At 36.4% G+C, this 27578-nt stretch overlaps 1 protein-coding gene across 1 annotated transcript; it reads right to left on the bottom strand.

The window, feature by feature from the left end:
• Positions 1 to 131: 131 nt before the first annotated feature.
• On the bottom strand, positions 132 to 18356 carry LOC132637182 (uncharacterized). The gene is made up of 6 exons (XM_060354314.1): positions 17578 to 18356; positions 2967 to 3166; positions 2136 to 2867; positions 1513 to 2069; positions 991 to 1392; positions 132 to 335 (listed from the first exon to the last, which is right to left on the bottom strand). Exons 1-6 carry the CDS (start codon positions 18354 to 18356, stop codon positions 132 to 134), a joined length of 2874 nt encoding a protein of 957 aa, XP_060210297.1.
• Between the last annotated feature and the right edge of the window lie 9222 nt (positions 18357 to 27578).

Here is a 27578-nt window from a genome sequence, read left to right as displayed (position 1 = left end):
AGATCGGTAATCTTCTGCTCCTCCTTAGTCCTTTCTTCTTCTTGTATGACTGTTAAGCTGCTCATAATTGCTCTTTTCTACTCTTGCTTATTTTCGATTTTTGTTGTTGTTTGAGTTCCACCTCGGTCAATTCATCTGCACCACAGCTCCTGAAGTTGTTGTTTCGATTCCAGCTCGTTTGTGATGCTGAGATTGCTGTATGAACACTGAGCTTGTTGTTGCCTTTCTCCTATTCGATCTGGTATGTCCCTTCCTCTTTCTTTGCTATATTTACCTTCTCTGTATCTCTGCATTTGATTCTTGCTTGTTTTGTAATCTCCATTGTTCTGTCTTCTCTATGTTTCGATTGAAAAGCTTGGCTGATCAAATATGTATCTTCCTCTTTGTGATTTAAACCATATAGAATTGACTTTTGTCCATTCGATTGAGCACAACTTGGTGCTAATATCACGAATTGAACATCGATTAACCTTATATTAATTAAAATCCCCTTTGAGGCTTTCCTGAGTTGGATCTTGATCATATTTGCTATGCATCTGTATTCTTTTTTTTTTCTCCTGTACCCTGATTACACTGTGTTTTGCTGCTTGTTGGTATTCCTTCGGTGTGGTTGTTCTGTGGTACCTGTTGAATTAAAAATCCTCCATTTATGTTAGTTTGTGTACCTGCAACCATTAGCAAACAGTTAGTGTAAACCAAATCCTTCACATTCTCCTCCCAAAGGATTTGAGTGTGAGGACCTCTTTTTCTCCCACCTTCCCCCTATATTCAGTCTCCTTAACATGATCTGATTCTTAGATAGGGCAGCTGTAATTTGTCGCTGTTCACAATTCTTTTACAGTGGCTCTCCATGTCATGAAAGGAATTGAATTGTATGTCCTCTGTGTCCAAAGCTAAATTAGTCAAGTGATCTGCTAATTTGTTTCCTTCCCTATAAATATGCTCTATCACCACCACTTTTTCCTCAATTATTCTCCAAATTTCTTCCACCATAGTAATGATTTGCAAAGGAATTTCCCATGTCCTTTGAATAATGTTCTTCAGCAAAAGTGAATCTGTCTCTATCATTATTTGATCCCACTGATTGTCTTTTAGATACCTGAGAGCCTGTAAAATGGCCAGGGCCTCTGCCTCGGTGTTGGTGCTTTGAAGATCCTCTATTTCTCTGGCATGTGCTTGTATCACATCTCCCCTTTCATCCCTTACACAAAAGGCCCATGAACTCCTACCCGGGTTTCCTCTTGAGGCTCCATCAGTACTGACTTTTATCCATCCAATATCTGGAGTTCTCCAAGTTACTCGTGTTACTCTTACCTTTGGAGAATATCTCTGTAATGACTCAACAATCACACTCCAATTATATGGTGCATATCTAAAATTTTTCATTCTCACCTTCATGAATTGAATCAAAGTATGCATCACCTGGTAAATGAGTTTTGTGATTGACACCTTCCCTTCATGTCTCATAGTGTTTCTCCTCTTCCAGAGTTCCCAAATAATAATAGCAGGGACAGCTTGGTTGATGCATTTGACAGGTAGTCTACTAGGCATATCCCACCATCTGTTAATTATTTGGGTAATTTGCAAATTCTCAATATTTATTTCCACTGGTCCACAAAAATACTTCCAGATGGCTTGAGCTGTTGGTGAGTGTAAAAAGACATGGGAGGTATCTTCCACTTCTGGATGTTGACAACAATAGCATCTGGAAGGGAATTGGTGTCCCCATTTCTTCAACTTATCATCTAGTGGTAGCTTGAACTTCCAAAATCTCCAAATAAAAAAAGATATCTTTATTGGTAGTCCTTTAATCCACATCTGCTTATACAAATTACTGGGGTCTTTTCTTTGTTTGAGCAATTGAAATGCAAACCCAACTGTGAATTTCCCCCTCGAATCTAACTTCCAGAAAGCCTTATCTGCTTGGCCATTTTCATTTGGTGGATTAATGTGCTGCACAATATGGTCTGCTATATCCTCAGGAAGGATTCTTCTTAGCAACTGTTCATCCCATTGCCCCACTTCTGCAGTTTCTTTTACAAGGATGATTGTGGGATCACACTCAAAATCTGGTGGAGTAATATGGTATAGGGCTCCCAGTCCTGTCCAATTATCAAACCAAAAATAAGAATTACCTTGTTGAAGCTTCCACCATATCTCATGTTCCATCTCATCTCGGTGTTTAATCATCTTCTTCCACACATAAGTACCTGATCTGCTAGGGGCTATCACAGCATGAAACTTCTTTAAGTACTTATTACTCATGAAAGTTCTCCATAAGGATTGTTTGGTTCTCATGTTCCACCACAGTTTAGTAAAGAGGGCTTTAGATATATCTTGTAGGCTTCTGAACCCCATGCCACCTTCTTCTTGTGGATGACACAAGGTTGTCCAAGTTGCCCAGTGCTTACTTGAGTTTCCCACAGAGTTGCTCCAAAAGAACTTAGCAAACAATCTATGAATCTGAGCAAGTATACCACTAGAAGGGTCACAAGCGGATAATAGGTGTATAGGCATGCTCTGTAAAACATGTTTAATCAGTGTTGTCCTTCCTCCAATAGATAACAGCTTACCAATCCATGAGCTCAGTCTATTCTGAATCTTTTCTATTATCTCATTGTAGTGAATGTTCATTCTTCTCCCATAGTAAATTGGTACACCCAAATATGTGAATGGAAAATCCTTTTCAGGAATCTGAGTGACAGAAAATACCAACTCCTTAATGTTATGAGATGTCAAATGATGCATATAAACAACACTTTTCTGTTTGTTGATCTTCTGACCACTCACCTTCTCATAATTACTCAAAGTCTTCATCACTAATCTCACAGACTGTTCATTAGCAGAGGTGAAAATGATAGTATCATCTGCATATGCCAAATGATTGACATATGGACTCCATTTTGGCATCCCATATTCCTTGTAATCAGCCTCAGTATGCAGTGCATTGAGAGCCCTAGACAAACATTCTGCAGCCAAAATGAATAAAGCAGGGGACAGTGGATCTCCTTGCTTTACTCCTCTAGATGATTTGAAAAAACCATAGGGTTGCCCATTAATCAGAATGGAATACCAATTATTTGAGATAACTCTAAACACCAGATCAATAGTAAATTCACCAAACCCCATTCTCCTCAGGACTTTAGTTAGAAATAACCATGATATCCTGTCATAAGCCTTTGCCATGTCAAGATTAATGACAACATTTGCAGGCTTTCCTCTTGTCACACCCTAATTCCGCTAGGGTGTGATGGGCACCCGGCCCCATATCCGAAGCCGAACGAACCCATAGACCTTTGGGACACTCATAATCTTAGTAGACTTTTTAAATCAGATAAAAATAAAATATATAATAAACTCTCAAAATATGCTTGTTCGATGCTTTCCGAATCAAACAGAATCTATAATCATACAGAATTTAACACATAATACAGAATGACATATCGGTTGATGAAGCCGCATACACAACTGACATACTATACCCACGACTCTGTCTGCAAAGTCTCTAACATCAATCCAGAAAAGCACACATACAAACTCTGACTCGATGGCACCCTAGGAACAGATGGAGCTTGCCAACTCTGCTGGAACATCCTCTATAATAACTCCACATCATCTGGGTGTACCTGCGCGGCATGAAACGCAGCCCCCCGAAGAAAAGGGGGTCAGTACGGAATATGTACTGAGTATGTAAAACATAAGGTACAATAAACAGAATCATAATCTGAACAGGGGATACAGAAAATAAGTGTAGTAACCGGAGTATAAAAAATGCTTACTCATAAAACATAGGTAATGCATGTCAGAACATATGCCATATCCGGCCTCATTATGGGACACGGTGAACAGAACGTGGTCGCCACCCCGTCACTGGCGTCACAACACAGCATACTCCAGAGTAGGGAATAGCTCCGCAACATATCATATCAAATCAGAATGTGCACATATCAAACATATCAGATGACCATATCATATCATATCATCATATACCAGAATGTGTGTACATGGCACATCATACTCCACAACCCATGTACATGTATACCTGCCCCCTCACATCGAGGCATGGCGAACAATGCAGTGGAATACGCGTGATAACATATCCTGGCCCGGGCTCAGTGAGGGAAACATTGAGGCGTCCACGAGTGGAGTAGTGAGAAACTATATGCATCATAAAACATTTACGAAGACTCGATAGAATAGTCCGAACAATAGGTCATTTAGAAAATAAATTAGGCGAGGGTCGCAGTACGTACCTTTCGGATATTCCGATAGATTATGTCAAAACAAAACCTTTTGAGATCGTTTGTATATGTTAAATATATTGTAGGACTTAATGGAATAATTAAAACAATTACCTTTTAGTAGACGGAACAATAACTAGAGATTTCCTTTAAATATTGCTTGAAAACAAATCAATAGCACAAAAGGAGAAAATTTGGAATAGTGGGCCCACCTCGGGTCAACTGAGGTGGCGCACCCAAATTACGTACATAAAACTTTATGGAGCCACTTATGAAGGTTTTAGTGTAATCCGGTTCCGTTTGGGCAAATTATAGATGTTTAGGCAATTGTCTCAACAAGGCATGAAGTACTTAATTCAATTCTATTGAATGAAAAAGAGGTAAATTCAAACTTGGATTTTTAGAGATAGAGTTGTCCCCGAGGCTCGTATCCAAACCTATTAAGTCTAAGACATGCCAAAAGAAGGAAAGGTAAAGCTTTACATACCTTATTCACTCCTTGCGCCTCTCCAAACTCAATTCCCGTTTCCTCGAAAATCTACAATTGGTCGCAATTACAAAATGTTAACTATAAGACTTTGGGACTTGAATCTTAAATTAACACTTTTCTACAGAAATTTGGGCAGCATCTCCCCTATGAATTCAACATCCCCGAGATTCTAACTCGGCCAAAATATCAACAACCATACCAATAGCAATACCAATAATCATCAACAATCGATTTGAAACACATTCTAACATAAATTGTCTTCTTTTCTAAATAGTGCAACAACTTCCAATCCAACTTTTCACTTTCAAATCAATGTCAACATTTCCATATTCATACACTAATTTAAGATCATTCAATCATAGGCCAAGAACATTCCAAGCAATCTATACAATATTCAACAATTCCATCAATTCCATATTCCACCCGAATTCCTACATACGCAACAAAACAATCACGATGCATTTTCTACTTTCAAATTCATAATCAACAACAACAATCCACACTTTAACAACTTCATTTCCATAATATCATAAAATCATACTAAAATGACATAATCTTCTACAATCAATTTCAATGCTAACTTGAACCATTTAACCTTCATTTACATTATAAAGATCACAACAACACAACTAACATATTAAACAAAATTAATTCATTTCCATTTTTATCTCGCACACCACACGACCCCATACTCCATTTTACAACTTCAACCAAATCATCAAACTTCCATTTCCAATATAGAGTTTACAACAACCATAACTAGAATACTACATAAAATTCAAGTCATATTGTCTATACAACAATACATATACACGACCACCTACACATATACACACCCACTTTGCAAACTTTCATATTTCCATAAATTCTACTCATTTCTACATACTACAACATAAACAAGCCTTAATAACATAATAAAAAGGAATTAATTCTTACCTTTTCCTCCTAACGTCTTCACTTGACCAAAGTGCTAAATTGATGAAACAAGCGTCCTATCTTCCGAAATAACTACACCACGTTGTAGAGGGCCCTTGAATTAGTAGGAATACATGAAGAAAATAATTTTTGGGACAAGATTTCAAAGGGTCTTTTTTTTTCTCCTTCATGGCCGAATAGGCCATTGTTTTTCTCCTTCTTTCTTTTGTTTTCTTGGTTAGTCTTGAAACTTCTTCAAAATGAAGACTTGTGGCTCTTTTTATTATTAATCACATGGATTAATTACTCCATGGGCTTGGGCCAAGGCTTGGCCGGCCACCCCTTAGACTTGGGCCTCTTTTTTTTTCTTTTTTTTTTTTGTCATGGGCCTAACCTGGTTGGCCCCGAGTTGGGCCTAGCCCACTGACCTTTCGACCTTAAAACGTCCATATCTCCTTGTACTGACGTCACCTGGAAACCCACAACCTATGGTTGGAAAGATAATTCAATTATCTACAACTTCTATTTCTTGGTATTTTTCCAAATTCCAAATTTATAATACCGGTTTTGCCCCTCAAAGTCAGGTCACCCGAAAACGTTTTCTTAAAAATATTCGTTTGGAGGGCTTCCACTTTGATTTGGCCCAAGGGTCCTTCATGAGTTGTGTTTAACTTCACATATGTGATTCATATAACTTGTCACATGTTCCAAAAAAATCTTGACGTGTGGGCCCCACCTCAACTTACAAATAATCTGACGTTCAAAAATACGGGATACAACACTATCAACGTGAGTTTAAATTATGTAGCAACAACATGATTGTCAATATTTTTGAGGAAGCTCGTGTCACGCTCATGCTCTGAGAATGCGGGATATAACATCCTCCCCCCCTTTAAAACATTCGTCCTCGAATGTTCAGCTGCCCTTATGGGATCTTATAACACTTCCGGGGGGAGGGGGGGGGGGAGGGGGGGGGTCCTTCTTCTAGTTATCCTTCTCTTCATGCTCATTCCTTATCTTCTACCATATTTTCCTTTATAATCAAACTTCTCGGTCTTTACGTGAATCCTTATTCCGTGTCATGGGTTTTCTAACCCACCATACCAAGTTAGTATCCTTGTCCTTCCCAACTCATCTCTTCTCTGTTATTGTTTCGTCACAATACTTTAACAAAAGCCACATCTTTGGTATGTAATCTCCACTTGACGATTCGATATGGCCACAGGCTGTTCCTTGTTTTTATCTAATCTATAGTATTGCAGCCTCACTTATCATGATATAAATATCCATCGGCTTTTGGTGTTCTCTTAAGGTGCCTTCCATCCTCGAATACTTTTCTGATTTTGCCATTTGTGGCATCAATTCTGAAGTTTACGAAATTTTCACTTAGGCTCGCAAATCTGTTTCATTTCTAGATCATCCTTCCAGGCAAACACTTTTACATTCGAGGTAATCACATTAACGCGACTGCATATTGTCCCTTTATATGCCAAATCTACTGTCATCGTCACACGGCTTTATCGTTCTTTTTCTTACTTCACATTCCTTGTCGTAGTCACTATTTCTTTAGTCCCACTTTTTTTTTTAAATTGGTTCTCGAACCTCACACGTTCCTCTTTTGCTCCATATGACCGCATCTTACTGTTGACACTCAATTTTGTCCCGCCTCTCTTCCAAAATACCTATTTACGCCTCTAATATTTTTAGAAAATTAAAATATATATATAGTCATTTTTTACTAAATTATCAGCTTCTCATCAATACCGGCACTTTATTATTCTATTGCAGTTACTATTGTTGTTGTTGTTATTATTATTATTATTATTATTATTATTATTATTATTATTATTATTATTAATATTATTTATTACTATTATTATAATTCACAATTTTATCATTTTTTTAGCATTTTTTACCAGCTTACGCACACGCATCGCATTTATCTTTTTTGCATAATTAAATAATAGTGTTTATTTACTGTGGATTTTCGAAATATTATTGCACGACTATTACAACGCCATTTTTTATCTGAGCACTAATAATTGCATATTTTATATTAAGTAATATTTTTAACACAAGTTATTAAATAGGTCTTTTATTTAAATGTAGTAGCCCAATCAACTCATACTATTTTCGGGTCAATTCACAAAACCAGTCCACATTTTGATTTATCTGACATCATTTAGTTCACCCCAGCCCAAATAATTAACCAACATTTTCGGACCAGCCCACTCTTTTAATTTTGCCCAGCCTATATTTTAGCCAAACCAGCCCATTTTTAACCCGACCCGGTCCAGCCCATCCCTTATTTTTCTTTAACCCTAAATCCTATCTCTCTCCTTTCTTTTTCCGCCTCCTTCGGCTCTCTCTCTCTCTCTCCTTTATCACCTCCGCCGCTCACCCCTTCCCTCTCTTCCTTTCTCTTCCGCTCCCTTCCCCACACCGCTACCCCACTCCCACGCTCCTCGTCCCCACCTCGCCGACGACCCCCACACCGCTACCCCACCACGCTCCTCGTCCCTACCGCGCCTCATCTCCCTCTCTCCACTCATCTTTGTCCCCGCTCCTCTCAAACTTAAACCCGAAATCAGTCTATAAGTATTCGTTTCATCATCCATTAAAAGGGAGGTTTTTTTCGATTCATGAAATTCCCCTAGAACCGGAGGATTTTTGGATTCAGAAAATTCCCCCAAGAATTGAAGGGAGAATCGCAGGAAATGACCTAAGAATCACGGTTCTCGAACCCCAAAACAGCCCCTATTTTGTAGCTTTTTTTTTGTGAATCACAGAATCCCCTGGAAAAATTAAGGTTCTAAAACAGGGTTTAAAACCCCCAAAAAATCGACTTACAAGAAAAAGGAGTTCTTGAATCGCCTCAATTTCTCCAGAAACTAGTCGTCGTAATCAAATTTTTAATATTTCTTAAGATTCAGTCGAAATACCAAAATCGTCCTTTTTTATTTTTGGCTTTTACTATCGTTTCGGGTCGGAGAGGATTCAAGCTCGGATTTTTGATAGTGTTTCGAGCATAGATCGAAAGCCCGTACCCACTTCGCTGCACCCGAAGAAGGTAATTCCCTTCCCTTTTAATTTCTGTAGCTTTGTATTATTTAAGGGTTAATTATATTCGGTTTGAGTAATCAGCATGTTTTAAATTTTAGCTAAATATGTGGTTCAGTCGTATACTAGCTTGGTATTATGTGTTGTATTTAGGATATTAGTCTCAAATTCTTGTTGTATGACCTGAGCATGATTAGTGTATTGGCCATGGAAATATGTATGGTTTATGGTCTATTCTACTTAAAATTCCTGAGTTAGTTGTATGTTTGATTGATGCAGCCGTATTCAGTGGGTAAATGTTAGATGTGTAACCCTGTTTGGATCTTTACGTTTATGAGTTTAGGAATGCTAAAGTATGTTTATCCCGACTTCTTTATGTGGTACTGTCAATGTAAGATTTTTTAGTGATCCTGCCTAAATTACAGAGTCTAAGTAGTCTTCTTCCATGATTATAAGGTTTGACTGGGAAATATGGTCTAAATCTTCTTCGCAGTACACTGGATGTTTCAGTTTGGTTTATAGTATGCTATTTCATTCAATCTTTTTGTTTGCTTATATGGTTTATTGTTAACATGACGTCAGTTCGTTACTTGGAATTCTTTACCAAACCTAGCATCAGTTCATCATGCCTAAAACAAGTATCAGGATCTGTTTGCGTGTATCGTTTGATCTTAATTAAAATGTCAACATATGTTTATACATGATTGCAACCTTTTGGATATGACTTCATACCTAAATATGGTTTAGTTGGCTGGACTAGCAGGATTAATAACTTTATGCAACAAAGGCTATCTATCTTAGCCTAATATGGTATCCTTGATGTCTCTATCCTAGTCCACAAAATTGGTTCTGATAAGTTTTGGTGTTAGTTTAGTTCAGTTTGATTTCGTTTCTTATCCTGCTAAGCATCTTAATATAGCTGAATCCCCTGTGGCTGATTGTCTTCTTGTTTGCATTATAATAAATCTTCCTCATTGTTGGACTGAATGATTCAAACAACCAGTTCCTATTTATTAAAGATGTTTTAAGTTTAGATGGTTTCCCTCAGCTGTATTATATTTAGCCTGATTCAGTTTTAATGAAGAAAACATACATCATTTGAATTGGTTGTTGAAACTAGTCTGAGCTGGAAATGACATGTCGAGCTTGGGAATCATTCCCTTTTTTCTAGAATGGTTTCAGGGCCCTCACATTCTGAAATTTGTGGATGATGTTTTAGGTTTAAATGGTCATCCAGATGTTCCTTTAAATGTGCTTTAAGTGTATGACCACCTTAGTATGCAGTCACTTAGTTCAAATTTGTTAAGTATGATTCTATAATTAATCTTTGCTTATTGATTGGCTAGCTGTAAATAAAGCGAAATCTGTCTAAGTATTCCCTTTCCTTTATGTATTATGAAACTTGAAATGGGCCAAATATGATAGGAGGATTCTGTGTTTGCCACCTTATTCGAATATGTGTATCTTAGCAATGATTCAAGATAAAAAGGGATTATGAGTAAACTATATCCATAAGTGTGATTCTGATGTTTGTATTATCATTGTCCAATCCCTCAAATTCTAAAAGTTCAACAAAAAGCAATATGTTAGTCAATCCTATGGTTTGTCGTAAAGAGGAGACCACTGGAGGGGATTACTGTTTAGGTGATTATTAGTGTGCCTTAGTTTCACAGCCTTTGATTAAGCCGAAGCCAATTGTTTTTCCTTTTTTTTTTTTTTTGAAAAATGCTAGTGATAGATTAATGATGGTTGAGTATAGTTTGCTTCAAGTGTTTGGCGATTCTATTCTATCTTCGCATTATACACAGTTTGGATTGGTCTTATGGTAGAACTGAAACAAGGCTATAGATCAGTCTTTGTTGGAGCCTTAGGGATGTTTAACAAAATATATGACCTTTGGTACATCTTGTTGGTTCCTTTTTGTGTTGTTTATATTCTTCGAAACCATAATCAACTGATGTAGATTGGCCAGGATAAGCCTTCTTGTGGGTTTAGATGTTGTCATACACTCATACCTAAATAACTGCAGAGCTGATTCCTCTGAATGCGTTTGAGTATCGGCAGTCTTCCTAATACATGTTGTTTGATTAGAGATTAAAAGCTGATGTTGATTTCCTTTGAAATCATTCCCCTCCAGTTAAAAGAATGCTATTTTGCTATAATTCTAATATCGTAAGCCACTGGCAGTGATGATATTTTGCTGTAAATATTGGTGCCTTGCCTTGTCAACAGTGTAGATTATGAATTAAAATGGGCCTACATGCTATAAAATCCCTTCTGAATCTAGTAGATACCTGCACATCATGTTCAGACATAGTATGCATCACGAATTGGCAGCATAACCTTTTAAAAAAATGCATGAGTAACATACAAAATGTCTTATTTGAATTCTTCAAATTGTTGTATGTTGCCAGTATACTTGGTCTATGTTATTAACATCTTCATATGATTTAACGAGTATTAGCAAGTCACGCGTATAGTTTGTTTTGTCCAAATTTTGTGCGTTTATCGCAAGTATATTTCAGTTGAAACCTGTATATAAATGCATATCGAAGTATGTTCGTGAAATATACTTGGATATACATAATCTATATAATCGACGGAGTTGTTTTTTTTGAATTTATATTTTTATATGCTTAACCTTATTGATCATATACTAATCTTTTTCTTTTGTTTTATGCATGACCATCGCATACGAGTCCGAGGGACTCGTCTTCTTCCGCATTCAACGATGGGTTAAAGCCCAACGTACTTCTCTCGAGTCAACCTTGTCAGCCTTTATCTGCAGCAAAACAAAAGGGAACAGAAATTCTGGGCCAAGGCCCAATAGAATGAACAGTTCTCAGTGGTCTAAAGTGGGCTGCGCTACTGTTCACAGCAGCCCCAAAAGGGGCTAAGCCCATCTCATTACATTTTTTTCTTTCACGCATTTGTTTTATGTTGTTGCATTTAACTTGTATCATGTGACTAACTTTTATTTTTGTTTTATTTTCTTAATTTAGGTGAACCTTAGCGAATTTAGTGGGTTAGCTTTAGTATAATAGATTTTAAATTTAAGAGAGAAACTCAATTAATATCATAAGTTTCATTTTGTTCTTTAAAATTAGTTCTAATATCTCAATATCTACTTTCAGAACAATTGGTTTTTTAAATAGTATATTTCGAATCAAAGGAATTATGTTTACTTATTACTATCTTAAAAAATTAAAACGCCCCTTAAATAAGTAAATATTAAGTCAAGTATGTTTTATAGATAATCTTTCAAGTCTGAATCAATCATGCATATTTTTAGTTAATATAATTAATAAGATGTAACAAAAAAAGAAAGAAAACTTATTTCCTTTCGAATCTTATTTATAAGTCTAGATTCTTCTACATAGTCACATTCATCCCAAAGTTCAAAATTGCTAAATCTTTTTTCTCAAAAGCTATTATCTATGGGCCAAATCATTGGATTTCCTACAAATCTTATCTTCAACAGCATTTACTGTATTTCATATAAGGTCTTAGCATCATTTTAAGCTTTCTTTTAGATAGCATTTAAAATCCTCTTTTATGCAAAATACTTTTTATAAGTTCTATTTCTAAACAATATTCTATCTAAAGCCTTAGTGATATTTATAAGTTTTATTTGAAATAGAATCCAAAGTCCTCTTTTATACAAATTCTCACCTTCATTAATTAACTTAAGTTTGGTCGGATAACCGTAAGTTAACGGATTCTAAAGGATGCCTAACCCCTTCCCTTTAGAATAATATAGAGCCCTTACCTAGAATCACACTGGTTAAGCAGACTATTAATTGAGGTTTAGTTTTAACTTTACCTTAGTTAACCTCTAGGTGTCCTAATTCACCGTTAAATTAATTAGGTGGCGACTCCTTAAAATCAAAACAAAATAGGAATCACCAATACGTCATACTCCTAATTTTGACTCCGGGTTAAAATGGGGTGCGACACTTACCCTTTTCATAAGCCTATCTTCGAATTTTTATTCAAATAATCTCGTACTTTGCCGATAACTTCTCTCGGGCTTCCCTTACCGGAATTTCTTACCTTTTTCCGACATTTTGGTCTCTTTGTCTTCCATCTACTCACTCTCTTTCATTTTCAAATATCGTTGTATTATAACCTTTCCAGTCTTAGCCTGTAGTGAGAGTAATAACAGCTTGCCTTATAGCACTTGCACCATTTATTCCTGTTGTCATTTAAACTTCGGTGCCCTTACTCAATTAATACCTTTTACACCGTAGTGCCAGTTGCTGGGACCCACATGTCCGCCGATACGATCACATATGGGATGTCGTACGCATTCATACATACATATATAAATATTACCAACTAGCCCACAAAATACCTCCAAACGCTATTCAAGCCTATCCTAATTCCAGAGCTGTGGCGTACTTTCTGTCTCTCTTCTAGTCTAGTCTGTCGCGTGCTGTGTGGCCTTTCATGGTCCCCAACCATTCCGTCTACTCTAATTTCATTCAGACTATCCTAGCTTTTCATTCGTCTCTTGTGGCTGAATCTTTGGGATTTCTTACATATTTCCTAGAGGGGTCACCCATCCTCCCACCTTAGCACGCTTAACCTCGAAAACTTCAATGGAATTCAATGCCTTAATGCTGATATAATCACATTCGCTTTCTCATATGGCCTTTATTACGTAATTTGAGACCAGTCAAGATCTTACAGGTTCCGAGGCATCTTCGTAATACGTCCTTCTTTGTACAATTACTATTTTACCCTTTTCACTTATATGTATGATTATTGCCTGTCCTGGGCTTCCAGATTACTGATGGTGGCGGACCTACCTTCGTCGCCATTGCATATAAGTACTCAGGTATCCGTATGTACAGATTTCCTCTTACCATCCGTACCTACTAATCTACAGCAAAACTGATTGTTAACTTTCTCTGAATCATTCAACAGACCTGGTTCCTCTTATACCATTCTTTCCTTTCAAAATCTGTACCCAGCAAATATCAACAATGCCTCACAGAGCATACAACTATTTATCATATTCTAGCCATCCGGAACTGCCAATTTCAGGTAACAGATCAAATATATCAATACTTACCGCAGTGACTTTCCATATCATCACTTACCTCCTTCCGTCGTATGTAAGGCTTAAATATGGAATTTCATTTTCCTATAACTTGGCTCTATCGCACGATCTATGACAGAAAGAAGGTCAACAATCCCTAGATGCCCCGTAGCCTCCTGTTTATAAATGTGGCGCGCTTCACACCATAAACAGGACTCTACTGGACACGACTTTGCAGACAACCCCTAGGACAAACCTGCTCTGATACCACATTGTCACACCCTAATTCCGCTAGGGTGTGATGGGCACCCGGCCCCATATCCGAAGCCGAGCGAACCCACAGACCTTTGGGACACTCATAATCTTAGTAGACTTTTTAAATCAGATAAAAATAAAATATATAATAAACTCTCAAAATATGCTTGTTCGATGCTTTCCGAATCAAACAGAATCTATAATCATACAGAATTTAACACATAATACAGAATGACATATCGGCTGATGAAGCCGCATACACAACTGACATACTATACCCACGACTCTGTCTGCAAAGTCTCTAACATCAATCCAGAAAAGCACACATACAAAATCTGACTCGGTGGCACCCCAGGAACAGATGGAGCTTGTCAACTCTGCTGGAACATCCTCTATAATAACTCCACATCATCTGGGTGTACCTGCGCGACATGAAACGCAGCCCCCCGAAGAAAAGGGGGTCAGTACGGAATATGTACTGAGTATGTAAAGCATAAGGTACAATAAACAGAATCATAATCTGAACAGGGATACAGAAAATAAGTGTAGTAACCGGAGTATCAAAAATGCTTACCCATAAAACATAGGTAATGCATGTCAGAACATATGCCATATCCGGCCCCATTATGGGACACGGTGAACAGAACGTGGTCGCCACCCCGTCACTGGCGCCACAACACAGCATACTCCAGAGTAGGAAATAGCTCCATAACATATCATATCATATCAGAATGTGCACATATCAAACATATCAGATGGCCATATCATATCATATCATCATATACCAGAATGTGTGTACATAGCACAACATACTCCACAACCCATGTACATGTATACCTGCCCCCTCACATCGACGCATGGCGAACAATGCAGTGGAATACGCGTGATAACATATCCTGGCCCGGGCTCAGTGAGGGAAACATTGAGGCGTCCACGAGTGGAGTAGTGAGAAACTATATGCATCATAAAACATTTACGAAGACTCGATAGAATAGTCCGAACAATAGGTCATTTAGAAAATAAATTAGGCGAGGGTCGCAGTACGTACCTTTCGGATATTCCGATAGATTATGTCAAAACAAAACCTTTTGAGATCGTTTGTATATGTTAAATATATCGTAGGACTTAATGGAATAATTAAAACAATTACCTTTTAGTAGACGGAACAATAACTAGAGATTTCCTTTAAATATTGCTTGAAAACAAATCAATAGCACAAAAGGAGAAAATTTGGAATAGTGGGCCCACCTCGGGTCAACTGAGGTGGCGCACCCAAATTACGTACATAAAACTTTATGGAGCCACTTATGAAGGTTTTAGTGTAATCCGGTTCCGTTTTGGCAAATTATAGATGTTTAGGCAATTGTCTCAACAAGGCATGAAGTACTTAATTCAATTCTATTGAATGAAAAAGAGGTAAATTCAAACTTGGATTTCTAGAGATAGAGTTGTCCCCGAGGCTCGTATCCAAACCTATTAAGTCTAAGACATGCCAAAAGAAGGAAAGGTAAAGCTTTACATACCTTATTCGCTCCTTGCGCCTCTCCAAACTCAATTCCCGTTTCCTCCAAAATCTACAATTGGTCGCAATTACCAAATGTTAACTATAAGACTTTTGGACTTGAATCTTAAATTAACACTTTTCTACAGAAATTTGGGCAGCATCTCCCCTATGAATTCAACATCCCCGAGATTCTAACTCGGCAAAAATATCAACAACCATACCAATAGCAATACCAATAATCATCAACAATCAATTTGAAACACATTCTAACATAAATTGTCTTCTTTTCTAAATAGTGCAACAACTTCCAATCCAACTTTGCACTTTCAAATCAATGTCAACATTTCCATATTCATACACTAATTTAAGATCATTCAATCATAGGCCAAGAACATTCCAAGCAGTCTATACAATATTCAACAATTCCATCAATTCCATATTCCACCCGAATTCCTACATACGCAACAAAACAATCACGACGCATTTTCTACTTTCAAATTCATAATCAACAACAACAATCCACACTTTAACAACTTCATTTCCATAATATCATAAAATCATACTAAAATGACATAATCTTCTACAATCAATTTCAATGCCAACTTGAACCATTTAACCTTCATTTACATTATAAAGATCACAACAACACAACTAACATATTAAACAAAATTAATTCATTTCCATTTTTATCTCCCACACCACACGGCCCCATACTCCATTTTACAACTTCAACCAAATCATCAAACTTCCATTTCCAATATAGAGTTTACAACAACCACAACTAGAATACTACATAAATTCAACTCATATTGTCTATACGACAATACATATACATGGCCACCTACACATATACACACCCACTTTGCAAACTTCCATATTTCCATAAATTCTACTCATTTCTACATACTACAACATAAACAAGCCTTCATAACATAATAAAAAGGAATTAATTCTTACCTTTTCCTCCTAACTTCTTCACTTGACCAAAGTGCTAAATTGATGAAACAAGTGTCCTATCTTCCGAAATAACTACACCACGTTGTAGAGGGCCCTTGAATTAGTAGGAATACATGAAGAAAATAATTTTTGGGACAAGATTTCAAAGGGTCTTTTTTTTTCTCCTTCATGGCCGAATAGGCCATTGTTTTTCTCCTACTTTCTTTTGTTTTCTTGGTTAGTCTTGAAACTTCTTCAAAATGAAGACTTGTGGCTCTTTTTATTATTAATCACATGGATTAATTACTCCATGGGCTTGGGCCAAGGCTTGGCCGGCCACCCCTTAGACTTGGGCCTCTTTTTTTTTTTTTTTTTTTTTTTTTTTTGTCATGGGCCTAACCCGGTTGGCCCCCAGTTGGGCCTAGCCCACTGACCTTTCGACCTTAAAACGTCCATATCTCCTTGTACTGACGTCACCTGGAAACCCACGACCTATGGTTGGAAAGATAATTCAATTATCTACAACTTCTATTTCTTGGTATTTTTCTAAATTCCAAACTTATAATACCGGTTTTGCCCCTCAAAGTCAGGTCACCCGAAAACGTTTTCTTAAAAATATTCGTTTGGAGGGCTTCCACTTTGATTTGGCCCAAGGGTCCTTCATGAGTTGTGTTTAACTTCACATATGTGATTCATATAACTTGTCACATGTTCCAAAAAAATCTTGACGTGTGGGCCCCACCCCAGCTTACAAATAATCCGACGTTCAAAAATACAGGATACAACACTATCAACGTGAGTTTAAATTATGTAGCAACAACATGATTGTAAATTTTTTTGAGGAAGCACGTGTCACGCTCATGCTCTGAAAATGCGGGATATAACACCTCTAATCCTAATATCATGTACAATTTCCTGGGCCAACAAAATGTTTTCTACAATACTCCTGCCTTTAACAAATCCTGATTGCTGAGGTGAAATGATCTCAGGCAGCAGATATATCAACCTTTCATGAATGATTCTCGAGATAACTTTGCTAGTGATGTTACTCAAGCTGATAGACCTCATATAAGAAAATGTATTAATTTCTTTCTTCTTTGGTATCAAAACCAAATTGGTACAAGTTACATACCTTGGGAGTTCATGCCCACAGAAGAAAGATCTCACCATGTTCACCAAGTCATTTGCAATAATTTCCCAACAAGCTTGGAAACATCTTCCTGTGAAACCATCAGGACCCCCTGCATTGTCTCCATTTAAACCAAAAACTGCTATTTTCACCTCTGCTTCATCTGGCATTTCATAGAGCTGTTGATTTTGTTCTTCTATAACCATTTTAGGAATCTTATCAAGCATAGAGAAATCTGTAGGGATATTTTCCTCTTTGAATTGGTCCGAGAAAAATCTGATCGCTTCCTGCGCAATCTCCTCTTCAGTGTCCAGCCATGTACCTGTATGATCTTGAATTCTCTGTAATTGCAGCTTTCTTTTCTTTCCATAGACATGAGCATGAAAGAATTTTGTGTTTCTATCTCCATCCTGAAACCACTGCATCCCTGCTTTTTGTCTCCAAAATTTTTCTTCAATAGCATAAAACCTGATCAGATCAGCTTGCACCCTTTGTAGTCTTTCCCTGTTAAGCCCTATAGGATTCTGTTCAAATTCCTGCTCATGCACCTGCACCACTTCCTCCAGAGTTGCAATTTGCTTGAAGATATCACCATAAGTGTCCCTACTCCACTTAGAGAGAGCTCTTCCCACCTTTTTTAACTTATTATGAAAGTTAAAGAAGGGGTCTGAGCCATAAGATTCCACCCAATTTTCTTTGACTACATCTAGAAAAGATTCATGCTTCACCCAAAAATTAAGAAACCTGAAAGATTTCCTAATTGGTCTACTGTCTGCTCTCATATTTACCAGCAAAGGAGAGTGGTCAGAACCTTGTTTAATGAGATGCGCTACCTCCACATTAGGAAAACAATTCTGCAGAGCCTGATTTCCCAAACATCTGTCCAATCTTTTAAATATACAAGCCTCATCAGATCTCCCATTTCACCATGTGAACATAGTTCCAGTAAACCCAAGATCCATCAGTTGGCAAATGTCTATACATTGTCTAAAATCCTCTGTTTCTGCAAACTGTACAGGAAGACCCCCATATTTCTCAATGTCATCTGTAATGACATTAAAATCCCCACCCACAAGCCATGGGATGGTGATGTGTGAAGACATGTCATATAGATCCTCCCATAGAGCTATTCTCCCACTTCTATCAGTACTCGCATAAACAACTGTAATCACCAATTCTTGCCCATCACCCAAATGAGTGAATCTACAAGATAACAATTGTTCTGTATCTCTCATTATTTCTACTTGAATTTCTGCATCCACAAAAATCCAAATCTTCCCATTCACATTATGCCATGATGTCCCCATATTTAACCACAATTTGTACATGTCAATATGTCTAACATGCTGGAAAGGTTCCAGTAAGGCAACATAATTAAAATGTTTCTGTCTATGCAATAGTACTACCCTCTCAAAGGCCTGTTGAGTGTTTACAGACCTTATATTCCATATTAATGAGCTATTCATTGAGAAACTCCTTAGAATAGGTCTTCCTTGTTTGGCTACCAGTTGAGACTTATGATTTCTTGAACTTGCCTGCTTTTCTATGTCTGTATATTTGCTGTTTTGATCTCTCTGATCCCTTGCTTGTGTTGCCCTTTCATTATTTTGTGTCCTGGCTTCATTATTTTGTTCCTTATTTGCAGATGATGTTGTATCTCCTTCACCCATATTGTTTGCATCAGGTGGCTCTTCAGGTAAGTCCTTCATTTGATCCACTTGTTGTCTAGCTGATTCCACTTGCTGATATGAGCTTGAATCACTGTCTTGTACTTCTATGGGTTGAAGTACGTCTTGGCCTTCAGGAATCTGTTTGTTATCATTTTCCACGATATCTGTAATTGTTCTTTCTGAATCTTGTGTGGCTATCTCCTCTGACTGATTATCCCCTACCCCTTTTTCCTTGTTATTGTCTTGCCCTTATCTGCTATCTATCTTTCCCTGCTCCTTTATAGCTTTGTTATTTTCTGCTTGTTTCCCAAAGGCAGCATCCACCCATGGCCTAGCTGTCTCTTTAACAGGATTGCTACTATGTGTGCTTCCTTCTTGTGTTTCATTTTGATTTTCTTGTTCCTCCTCCAAGTCCACCAAAGTGTTAAATTTGTTGCATATAGCAGTGACTGTTGTCTCTTTCTGTTTGCTATGATTTGCACTTCCCTTCTCAGCATTGAAGTTTCTGTTGTCTTTGATGGGATTCCAATTTCCTGAATTTCCTAACACTCTTCCACCTGCCAACACTCTAGCAGAATAATTGTACAAATTATTGTATCCTCTATAATTGTATTTCCCATAATTCTTTTTCCCTTCATATCCTTGTTGGTTTCCCTCCTCTTGTTTTTGTTTGCCTTTGTCATTAACCTGTTTTTTATTATGTTGTTCCTCTGCTTGTAATCTCTTGGCCTTTTTTGCTTCAGTTTCTTTATCCTCTTGGAGATCTTTATTGATTTCCTTACTATTGTGCGCTTCATCAGAGCTTTTCTGAGGTTTTGTCTTGTCATTCTCCTTTGGCATTTCCTCCCTTTCATTGTCGTACTGAGCAAGCTCTGGATTTATAATTCTACAATCATACTCATCATGTCCCTGTAATTTACATTCCTTGCAATACTTAGGAAGGTAATCATAATGAATCTGAACATTAACAATCCTTATTTCTCATGTTTTTTCATTTTCAATATCCATCCTCACTGTTTTGGGTAAATCCGCTACCAAATCTACTAAAACCTTGACCCTAGCACAACTAGGTCTAGTCTTGTTGATCGTAGCCATATCCAATTGTATAGGCATACCCACTGTAGATGCAATTGAATAAAGAGTTTCCTTCACAAAGTTTGTAGGCAATAAATTTGGGAAGGAAATCCATGCCATTGTCTTTGATGTTTCTTCATCAACCTTGAAATTTGAATCATAGATCAGTGGTCTCATTTGGTACAAGTATCCCTCTCTATCTTGAATGTAGTATACAGGCTTTGATGTGAAATTCACAAAGTCTTCAAAAAGACTTAATCTAATAAGCACATGGCGGTTTCTTAGAAAACCTGTTTTACACTCACCTTTTATTCCACATTGTGCAGGGATTATCAAACGAAGTTGTTCAATATCTGGCTGGCCATATGAGAACTTCCCCACCACATCATACTGAAGATTCTCAATGACATTCATCTGATCAACTTCTGCTTCAGTGTGTTTAATGTATGGCACCCCATGTAGGAAGGTTACTGGTTTCATTGGAATTTGGGGCAGTGATTGTATCTGACTATGTAATGAATCATTCAAGGTTTTTGGTTTGAACAGATCTGAATATTGTAATGGATTAGGATTAGTTTTTGGAACAGTCGTAGTTAGTGAGGGTTGGCCAGCCTCCATCGTGGACTGGCCACCGGCCATGTTCGTAAAGCTTGAGATCTATGTATTAGGGTTTTGCATGAAAATAGGAGATGAGATATTTTATTCAGAACAGCTTTGATCATATATTCCCCCCCCCCCCCCCCCCCCCCAAAAAAAAGAGATTGAAGATGAGTTTTAAGTTTGAAAAAGTGATTTTGACCTGTTTTTCAAGTGAAAATGTTTTTTGTCACAAAAGTTCTAAAAGTATCTTTTTTAAAGTTAAATGCATGTCCAAATATAATTTAAACTTTCAAAAGAGAAAATCAAACTTTTTCCAAATACTACTTTTTGAAAATATGATATATTTTCTTATGTTCAAACACGGATTCTCAATTGCTATAACCATTACTGATGACACTATATACTTGAGAAAAATGGAAGAATTAAGAGAAAAGGGCCCCTGATAAATTTGAACCATTAAGTTACTATGCCAATTTCTACAGGTTAACATTATTTTCTCATACAATTAAAGGAGCTGATATATTTTAACTGGTTAACTTATCTATATAATGGACGCTTGAAAACACGCGCAAAAACTTTTTCAAAATTTGAGTTGATAGTGTCTCATCGAAAATTTTATCATGTATTTAGGTACTACATCAAAAGATGCCGTAATTTGAATGTCTAAATGAAATTTACTGACAAGTTATTCAAATGAAATTTACTGACAAGTTTAAGAGACTGTCGATGTATTCGGTCTTTCTGATTTTATATACGTTTGAGACATCGTCGTTTAATTGTCATTTTCAGCTGGCAGGAATATTCTTAACAGGACGTTGTCGAAGCCCAAAATGGATTCATGTTCTAACTGTTGTCTTGAATATTGCTTGTGTTTATACTGGTACGAAAAGACAACAAAAGACAGTTGAGATCTAAATTGTTTTGAAATAGATATGACTATCAAGAAAATAGTTAAAAACTTAGGGGAGATTTACAATGATATACGTAATTAGATTCCAAATAAACAAAACGATATTATATACTTTTAAAACATAGCAATTGTCATAAACCATTTGTCAAGTTGTATTGTGAATGTATTATTAATGATTATACAACTAAAGGTGTAAATTATACCACTTGACTTAAAGTGGTAAATACAACTTGCACTTGCAAGTTGTATCTTAGTTGTATCAAGTTGAATCCATCAACTTGCACAAGTTGTATATTGTAGGCTGAGGGGCAAACTTCTTCTATAAATAAGGAGCTTTGTCTTCTCATTTGTAAAAATCAAGAAAAGCTGATAATATAATCTCTCCCTCCTCTCTACAAAGTTATTGGTTTGCTTCTCTTATATATTTGCAATTATATAATTTTATAACACGTTATCAGCACGAGACTCTACTACTGAGTTGGATTCCAGTAATTCAAAATTGACGAGTTATTTGGGGTATGTTGTCTGCCGAGAGAAGGTTTGAACTTTGAATTTATAATTTCTTTGCTCACCTTAAAGGTAAGTATTTTTCTATCACCTACATTTATTGTTGTATACCTCAAATAAAGTCTAGTAGGGGTTATTGCTAATATTACTACAAGTTAAGCAATTCAATATTTTCCATAATCTTGTAGAGTTAGCAAGCAATATATGGCCAATAGTAGTGGCAATATTTTCTAATTAAGTTATGTTATTGCTAAATTATATTTACGCCTATAACCACCAGAAGCGATAATATTTCATACGCTTATTGTGATTACAACTGAAGATATATTAAGAGAAAAATTCTCTATATTATGTGTAATTGTATGCCTTGATTTGCTGGAGAAGTAGCAATATCATAAAAGAGGTCCTAAGCTATCATAATTTGATATGCTTAAGGCGCGATAAGATATGTTCATTCCTGAAGAATGAGAACGTTTGATAAATGTTACAAATAGGGATCCGTTCCCTGAAGTGAATGTGACAATCTGTGGTAAAACTTATAAATATGGACGTGCGCTTGGTTGAGAAGTTATCTCCAGAAGAAGTAGAATAATTGGAAAAAAATATTTTAAATATTCTATGCTTTACTCCCGATGTAATAAACTCAAAAATCTGCTCTCGAAGTAGCAAACTAAGAAATCTGCTCCTGAAGTAGCAAGCTTTGAACTCTACTCCCAAAGTAGTAGAACTTTAAAAGAAATAGAACTTTTAACTCTACTCCCGAAGTAGTAGAACTTTGAACTCTACTCCCGAAGTAATAAATTTTGAGCTCTACTCCCGAAGTAGTAAGATTTGAATTCTACGCTTGAAATGGTAGAACTCTGAAATCTACTCCTGAAGTAGAAGAACTCTGAAATTTACTCCTGAAATAGTAAATATTCAGAAATCTACTCCCGAAATAGTAAGACTCTGAATCTACTCTGAAGTAGTATAATGTAGAAATTTACTCTTGAAGTTTATTCTCAAAGTAATATACCTTTAAACTTACTCCCAGAGCAGTAGAACTTTAAAGTGTACTCCCGAAGTAGTAGAACTTTGAAATTTACTCCTGAAGTAGTAAGACCTTGAAATTTACTCTCGAAGTGGTATACCTTTAAACTTTACTCCTGAAGCAAAAAAAATTGGTAAAATATTTGAGAAATATTCTGAAGCAATATCTTCTTGTGCTTGGGTAAAATAATGAACTATAGATGAACGTCGTTGTTGACACCCAATTTTGTCCCACCTCTCCTCCGAAATACCTATTTACGCTTCTAATATTTTTGGAAAATTAAAAAAAAATATTTGTATTTTTACTATAATTATTAGCCTCTTATCAATACCGGTGTTTCATTATTCTATCATAGTTACTAGCCATCGTCATCATCATTTATTATTATTATTATTATTATTATTATTATTATTATTATTATTATTATTATTATTATTATTATTATAATTCACAATTCTATCATTCCGGCATTTTGCCAGCTTACGCACACGCATCGCATTTTATCTTTGCATAATTAAATAATAGTGTTTATTGACTGTGAATTTTTCAAAATATTATTGCACGGCTATTACAACACCATTTTTTATTATCTGAGCACTAATAATTTCATATTTTATATTAAGTATATTTTAACACAAAGTTATTTAAATAGGTCTTTTATTTAAATGTAGTAGCCCAATCAACTCATACTATTTTCAGACCAATTCACAAAGACCAGTCCATGTTTTAATTCACTAGCCTATTCGTTTAATACCCGGTCCAAAAAAATTTTTTGACCCAGTCCACAAATGGACCGGGTCTGACCCATTTTCGTTCAAAATAAGGGAAACCCTAAAAGGGTTTCCCTTCATTTTCCTCTCAACCATCCGCCGCACTCCCCCCCCCCCCCCCCCCTTCTTCTCTTCCCTCTTCTCTCATTTATCATCATCACCATTACCGCCGTCTCCACCACCCGCGCCTCTCCCATCTCCCCCCTATGCTCTCTTTCCTCTTTTTCCCTTTTCCTTATTCTTCAAGCCCTAGCCGTTCCTTCCTTCATCGTCTTCGCCCTCCACGTTACTCCGTCTGACACCCCCGCACCCCTCTGCCACTCCACCATGCCACTGCCACCCCACTTCGTCCTGTCCCCCACGCGTCTATTTTTCCCCCACGTTTTCCTCTGTCAGCACCACTCCTCGCTGTCCCCGCTCCCTCTCCTCTTTTCTTCAACACAAAAGAAAATAAAAAGCCTAAGAAAGTCTATAAATATAGGGTGGAGTGGGATCAGAAGGGGAAAGGAAAAAGAAAAAAGGGATCCCGGAGAAAGATAAGATTTGGAAAGTAAAAACCCCCTCACGAGACAGAGATCTTTTGACTCGAAAATCCCAGAAACTGAAACTTTTAAATCGCACAAAAAAATCCTTTGAAAAATTGAGTCTTTTCACCTGAAGATTCCATAGAAATCAAAAGCTTTCGTTTTATTGCCAGAAATCTCCTAAGCAAAATTTCAACTCTAACAGTCTTTTATTTCCAAGAATCGAGTTTTTTTTTGAAGTGTTCGAGAGTATATCGAAGCTTCGCACCCACTTCGCTGCACCCAAAGAAGGTAAAACCTCCTCCTTATTGTTCGTGGATTTGTGGGTCTTTGTGTGAAATTAGTTTTGTAAATTAATTATTAGTTCAGCCTGTTATTAGTTTTCGTAATAGAAGCCTGCCTGGTTTAATCTGATATAGTGTCATTTAATTTTTTTTTGTGTGTGTTGGCTAATGGGTGATGTTATGTGATTAGTTTGATTCAGTTCGACGCATGCAATGTCAGTTTAAGTAGGTACCGAAATGGGTTATAGGATATAATTTGCCTGGTTAGTAAACATGCTAATCAGGTCGGTAAACGTCTCTTCCTTTATGAATTTATCAATAAATTAAATGCCTTCTGTTTGTCTTATGTGTTTAGGGTAGTTTTAAAACCATGTCTGCTGTTTAGATATTGATACATAGCTGGTCTAGTCTCGAACCATCGCTAAATATTTTAAATAATGAAGTTATTGATCTCTGGCTTTCTCTTTAGTATAATCATAATTGTAGTTCAACTACCTCTTTATTCAGGTCGAGTGCTTCTTTCCTGTTTTTACAACTTTATTTAGGTCCTTTAGAACATTATTGTGCTCCAAAGTTATGTGTTGAATCCTTGAAAGTAAATCGACATGAGTATCGAATAGTTATTTGTTTGTTGAGCTAAACCTATTTAAACCTTTGCATGCCTATTTGGTCTTTATTGGTTTTTATCATTATAAGTCTCAGGTGGTATTTTAAAAGAGCTAAAGCCATTTTAAATTTAGTCTAGCATCTGTGAATGTGTACTGGTGTTTGGTCGAGTCCTGAAATGGTGTTTAAAGTCCCCTGTTGATAGAATCTGTTAGACATGTACTGCATGATTCTGTATGTGGCTCTGCATGCCTGATTTCATTAATTGTACGTTTGCTTGCTTCTGTTTGTGTCTGTTAAACTAGGAACTGATGATAAAACATGGACTTAAGGGTAGTCTAAAGTTAGACAAGTACTGAAAGATTAGTTTGAAAGGAGTATGGCATTTAATATATGGATGAAATAGAGTGTGATGTTTCATTCAAGTAAGATTTAGGTTGCAAATGTGGGCTAAATTGATTAACTATTGATGGGAATTTCATACCAGCAGTCTACAAATAGATCTGCATATACTCTTTATTCGTTTCCTTTGTTATTTAGAGTTTTACCTAATCTAAATTTATTTATGTTAGTTGATTTAGCTTATGTTTTGGTGTTTGTTCATGTTGGGTTCCCATGTGCTAAAAGAGCTGCTTTTATTAGTTCTGTGCTTGCTTTATGGTCTATGTAAGGTAAAACAGTAGGCATAAGGTGAATGTTGCATTAAAATACATTCAAGAACATGAGCTGCTTGAACCTCCTTTTAGTTGTTTGTTCATATGATGCCAGTATTCCCATGTCTGTTGGGAAATGATGTGGTAGAAGTACTTCTAAGGTTTCATGTTTTTCCCTTTCCCTTCTTCCTTAAAGTCACGTTAGTTGTTAGTTACAATATTAAGCCTAACCATGCAGCAAAATCTAATCCTAGGTATTGTTTAAAAGAGATAAGGTAGTTTAGAGGTTGAGTTAGATGAATATGAGTAGATTCCCTACAATATGTGCTTGTGTTCCCAATTTGAAATCACATCCTCTTATTAGTTAGTCATGCATTACTCTCTCTTATGAAACAAAATCTCTTATCCTGAACAATTTGAAGAATGAAGCTTTTATTTGAAACGTGAATTCTTTGCTTTATGTGTGCACAAGTAGATGATGTAATAATAATAACCCTTGGTCTTCAATTTGCCTAGGCCTAAAGATGGAAACAAATAGGGAAATCATTACAATTCTAATCTAAGTAAAAGAAGAGGATAAAAGAGAAAAGAAGAAAACAGTAATTAAGGATTTAAGGAAGTATTTGTCTTTGATCTGTGGATTGTCCAGTCTCTTTTAGTATGTGTTAAAGGGTGACCTTACCCCTTGATTGTATACTAATCCGTTTCTTTTCCATTTTTATGCATGATTATCGCATACGAGTCCGAGAGCTCGTCATTTCCCGCATTCGGCATTAGGCCAAGGCCCAACGAAACGTCATTCCTCTTTGTCCAGCCTCTTGTCCACAGACCAAAATATGTGGGCCGAGCTCATTTCCATCAGCAGAATTTGCAGCAGTTGGGCCTTAAAATGGGCCAGATCCATTTCATCTTCTTCCTTATTTTATTGTTGTGTATTTTTTTTATTTATTTGCCTTGTACGACTAACTTTATCTTATTTTATTAACTTAGATGAATCCTAATGAATTAGTAGATTCAGTTTTAGTAATGGGTAGTTAGTTTAAAAGAGACGAACAATTGATGTCATAAATCCTATTTTTTCTTCTTTTTATATTAAAGCATAAATTCAAACATATTTTAAATAACTCTTCAAGTTTTGAGTCAATCACGCATATTATTAATTAAACATAGTTGATAAAGATACTAAAAATGGATAAAAGAAATCTATTTGCTATTTTGTATTTTTATTCACACTTCTAAAACTCAAAATCAATTAATACCTCATTGCTTAGTTCGTTTAAATATTTATTAAAACATTGCACAAATTCGCATCGTCTTCTACTTATATATAAGTTATCATATTTTGTAAACTTCATTTTTTATTATGCTACTTCCTT

The sequence above is a fragment of the Lycium barbarum genome, chromosome 4, assembly GCF_019175385.1.
Source record: "Lycium barbarum isolate Lr01 chromosome 4, ASM1917538v2, whole genome shotgun sequence".
Lineage (NCBI taxonomy): Eukaryota > Viridiplantae > Streptophyta > Magnoliopsida > Solanales > Solanaceae > Lycium > Lycium barbarum.
This window is presented reverse-complemented; position numbering and strand designations above follow the sequence as displayed.